Here is a 4,767-nt window from a genome sequence, read left to right as displayed (position 1 = left end):
CTGACCTATCTAATTAGATCGATAACCAAACGAGCTTAAACAATTCATGATCGTAAATGCCAAAGTGTGTGTATTCATATGCGGTTTGCCATCCTCGTCAAGTACTGCATGGAGACACATGCAAAACCTCACAGAATAAGACAGACCAGCGGAAATTGCCGACAAAACTCCCTCTTCCATCTCTCTCCAATATCCCTCCTGCTGATATATATATTATCGATAACCCAATGTTTCAAACATAGCCAAACTCCATCCTCGTGTTCTCAGCCAACATCTCTCTCTCTCTCTCTCTCTCTCTGCGTTTGTTTGTGCGCTTGGATTGGGGGCTCTGCCATGGACAGGATGAGATTCAGCAGAGACGCTTCAAGGGAAAGCAAAGCTGGGTCTATGACCCTGCAGAAGAAACTAGTGGATGTTCGTCTTAAAGCAGAACAACCTGTTCCGGACCTGACAGATTTCATGAATGACATGTTCTTTGGGGTTGTGAACGCTGAGAAAAAAGCTTATAACTTTACTGGCGGCGCTGGAAGTCATGTCATGGACGAGGAGGAGGATTTTGAGTGCAGCAGCAGGAGCAACAGCAGCAGGCAGACTCAAGAATGGCTTGAAGAAGCCAGGCGCATGGTGTCTTCATCTCCTTCACGCTGTGACTCTCCCTCTAGGCTTGTTGGGTCACCCAGATTTGCAGCTGCTCATGGAAGTCCCTCTTTGCTTGATCGAAGAGACCCTCTCTCTAGGTCTGCCAGAAGGTACGTAACTCTCTGATAAGTTAAGACTGGCCGCCTGCTCTTTAGATTATATCTATATCTATATATATATATTCATTACAGTGCAATTACGTTAATCGAATCAGCTCGATAAAAAAAGAAAAAGAAAGAAAAGACTAGAACAAGTGCACCAGAATCTTTGCTCATTATCTTCTGAAACAAAGATAGGTTTAGCAACATGATCTTCATGCATAATCACTACGAAATTGATGTCCATGATCTGATACTGTTGTAACATGCATCATGTTTTTCCCGCGCGCCTTGAGAAGACAATTGAATCGTACATAAGTCGAACCTAAATAACTACAGTTGTTTTACGTTTGTGCGTAATCTTCTTTTTTTGATTGGGTGAGAGACCCAATAGTATATGTATTTGGCTTATTAATAGTTAGCTATATAATTACCAGCTTAGCTAGATTGATTATTCCGAGTTTTTGGCTACGTTGTGCAAACAGGAGCAGGGCAGTGGAGAGCTTCAGCGGAGAGATCCTCTCGAAGTCAGCAAAGCACACTCGCAACAACTCAGAAACCCTTAACAACACACCACCTTCAGATCACTTATCCCCTGCTTCGGCAGTCAACAAATGGTTCTCCAACATCCTCAAGCCCTCCAATCCCACACCCAATCCAGACCCCACTCCCGATCTGTCGGCCTCGGCTCCTCCGACTCCTCGGCAGTCCATGCCCCGAAAGTCCCGCTTCCAGACCGACCCTTTTTCTCCTCGCCCGCAGGGAATCCCCACTCCCACCTCGCGCCGGACGTTCAAGAACTCCACGGCGTTGCCGGATAGCCAGCTCCTCCCTCCGTCAAAAGACGCCAGCGAGTCGACGCACCGTAGAACGGTGTCGTCTTCGACGACATGTTCTTTTCCAGAGAACCATGTTCTTTCGCCGCCGAGAAACCTCGTGGAGTCCGCGCACCGGAGGTCGATATCCTCATCGACTTGTTCGATGGAGAGGATAGTACGGAAACCCAATATTAAAAATGGGGGATTGAAAGAAGAGAAAGAAGCTCCTGATCTCACTAGTCTTAATGTGTTTTTAAAAGAGCAGAGGATCAAGCTTGAGAAAATCTCGAATAGGGAGATTAAGGCGAAGGCAAAAATGGTGCTTTCTGGACCTTCAAACAGTTAAGTATAGAGAAAGGCAAATTTACTTGTCTTGGATTAATGGGAAAATAATGGTTTATTCGATTTTTACATTGTAATTGAATTTGCACAGTTTTAGTTGGATTGCGTTGAATATGAGGTTTTATGCAAATGCAGGTACAAGTTCGATGGTGGCGGCGATATGTTATGCATGGCTATTGGAGAATCAGAGGAGTAAGAATAAGGATAAGGGAGAAGGTGATGGAGAGGGCTTTGTGGTGGTGCCTGTGATGAATATGAGCAGAGAGAGTATGTGGAAGCATAGGCAAGCTGCTTGGCTATTTTATCACGCGGGTGTTGATGCAACCTCATTGCTCTTTGCTGATGAGGTAAATCCTTTAGTGTTTGTTAATCCTAAACCTCCAATAATGGTCATTGATCACTCTTCCTATTTTAGATACTGTATAGTTGTTAATTCAAACATAAGCAACAGTTTGGGATGTAGGCTTTACAGTAATTGAATTTTGTTGATTTCTATATTAGTCTGCAAAGAAATGGAGTATAATTACTGAAGAGTGGCTTGTTAATATCCTTTTTCGAAGAATTTCTTTTCTTTAACATGCATATTCTTTGTATAGCATTAGCTCAAGGCAATGCAAGTTTCTTATGCTTACATATTAGCTAATGATATTGTAAAGTATATTGTTTAAATTAGATGACACGATATGAACTGGACAGTTTGCTGATTTACTACTACAAAATGGTGTCAGGTGGACCTGGAGAGTCGAATGATGGCTGGACAATTAAACATTCTTGTGGTAGGACAAGATGTCCTCAGAACTAATGGCGAGGTTGGTAAATGCTAACTATAGATGGGCTGAAATTGAATTGTGTCAACAAGTATGATTTGGATGGGAAGTTACAGATTGATTTATATATTGAACTATGTGTTCTTTTCTGTCATTATAGGTAGGATCCCAGTGCACCATTCTTACAGATAATTACTGTGAAAATGCCTATGATCTTCTCCAAACCACTGTGCTGAAGAAACTTTTGGTAAATAACAATAGCTAAGCCGCAAAACAATAATCTTTTTTCCTACTGCGAAGTGGTTGATAACAAAGTGGCTTGTTCTGATGAGATAGAATTCTCACTGGCTTTAATATGTTTCAGCTTGCAGGTATCCTGTTAGACACAAAGAATTTGAGTGCATATGATAAATCATCTATGACTAGAGATTCAGAGGCAGTCCAGTTGCTATTGGTTGGCACAGCCCCCAATTACAGATATGCTATTTTTGATCAGTGTATGTTTTCATGACTCTTCCAGAACTGTTAACAAGAATGTGTGAAGTCGTTTCTTTTGTCATGATCTAAAGCATCTGATTCTTTTTTACCTTGTCAGTAATGCAAGATCAAATAGACAAATCTTTTCTTGAAGCTTTGCAGCAGAGCTATGGGAAACGTCCTTACGAAGGTATGCTGCCTATATTTGCATTTTCTATGTATCTAAAGTAATAATCACGTAAATGATTTTGTTAATTTTGGCCAACGATTCCCATTGATCAATCTTGTCTGTCCCGTTGTCTGTGGTCTGAGGACAGGATTTCATAGGTGACAGGCACTTTCGATGGTTAGAATTGATTTCCTATTCAATATGACGATTCTTCAGACTTAAACATTTTATCTTTACTAACTTCTTTCCAGCACTATTATCTTTCTTTGTCGAGAAATAATAATTACAGTTGTGAGTGCATAAGTATCACGTAGTTACTTTGAAAAAAAATGAATAAATACGGAACTTACATAAAAAAAAATTAATTTTTTATTAGTGTTCCCCATTCTTTTTCAAATCGACTGCGCGGCACTTACACACTCCACAACTGTATGTAGCATTATTTTGGTCACAACATTCATGTGCTTTTCACAATTTGTAGTATTCCTTTGAAAGTGCAAAATTTTGGTTTTTGTTTCTCTTTTCAGAGTTCTTGTTCATTATAGGTGACCATAATGGTGTGGCACGTCTGGAGCAAGGGGTTCTAGAGAGAAAGTCGGCCACAATATCTGACCATGAAGACATCAAAATTCATTTTGATAAGAATCCTAGCAAAATGAGAAGTTCAAAACCTAACAAGGTTTCAACCAAATCAGGTTAAATCTCATTCCTTATACCTTTAATGCATATTTTTATCTTCTGAATCGAAGAGAATTTACCAAGTCAAGTCACTATATAGCCCTTCTTTACTGTGAGATTTACATACTCTGTAGACCATATTCTTATTAATTCCAATCCATGCTTCAAAACCTGAAGTCATTGACACCAATTCTCTGTTCCAGATAAACCTAGGTCATTACCTGTGCAACCTCCTTCAACAGCACCTTCACAAAAATCATCTGATGCCAGCTCCCATGGAAAGCCTGTGTTCTTCCTAGCAAAATGGTTTGGTTTTGGACCAAAATGAACACAAATAACCTGCACTTCTTGGATTGTTGGTAGTTCAACAAATCGATGAGTTTGTTCCGGAATTATTTCTTAATTATCTGAGTGCTTGGGTGTCATTTAGCTGCATCAATCGTATAGGTGCCATGTCACAACGGATGTTTCATATATAAAATCCTCATTCATATGCCTATTCTATTATTGTTTTTGTACCAGACAATAATGCTTAAGTGGTGCCAACATTTTTCCATTGTAACGTCGCTCATGCCAATACATAACTTTGTTTTCAACACCAGCTTTTGTTGTTGTTTATGTCGATGATGATGATGTTGGTGTTTGACCCTTAAAAGATAATACGGTAAGCATCATATCATTTATTATTACTTGCCTATTTCTACTCCACAAGAGGGGCCTGAAACAGCAAAGTAATAGTGAAACTTCTTTGCTGATATGGTGTATGGACAGAGATGGCC

General features: G+C 40.1%; 1 protein-coding gene across 1 annotated transcript; it reads left to right on the top strand.

Moving 5' to 3' along the window:
- The first annotated feature begins 221 nt into the window (after positions 1-221).
- LOC121236516 lies at positions 222-4,550 on the top strand. Its single transcript, XM_041132961.1, has 9 exons — positions 222-749; positions 1,223-1,896; positions 2,033-2,244; positions 2,626-2,706; positions 2,825-2,911; positions 3,029-3,161; positions 3,260-3,331; positions 3,856-4,005; positions 4,192-4,550. The coding sequence occupies exons 1-9, from the start codon at positions 334-336 to the stop codon at positions 4,314-4,316; spliced, it is 1,950 nt and encodes a 649-aa protein (XP_040988895.1). The 5' UTR covers positions 222-333; the 3' UTR covers positions 4,317-4,550.
- The last annotated feature ends 217 nt before the right edge of the window (positions 4,551-4,767 follow it).

This window comes from Juglans microcarpa x Juglans regia, chromosome 6S, assembly GCF_004785595.1.
Source record: "Juglans microcarpa x Juglans regia isolate MS1-56 chromosome 6S, Jm3101_v1.0, whole genome shotgun sequence".
NCBI classification, from domain to species: domain Eukaryota; kingdom Viridiplantae; phylum Streptophyta; class Magnoliopsida; order Fagales; family Juglandaceae; genus Juglans; species Juglans microcarpa x Juglans regia.
Note: the sequence above shows the minus strand (reverse complement) of the source record. Positions and strands in the feature narration are given on the sequence as shown.

Coding starts and splice junctions, on each gene's coding strand:
- LOC121236516 (XM_041132961.1), top strand. CDS start 334: ATGGACAGGATGAGATTCAGCAGAGACGCTTCAAGGGAAAGCAAAGCT. Junction 750..1,222: donor CTCTCTAGGTCTGCCAGAAG/GTACGTAACTCT, acceptor TTGTGCAAACAG/GAGCAGGGCAGTGGAGAGCT. Junction 3,162..3,259: donor ATATGCTATTTTTGATCAGT/GTATGTTTTCAT, acceptor TTACCTTGTCAG/TAATGCAAGATCAAATAGAC.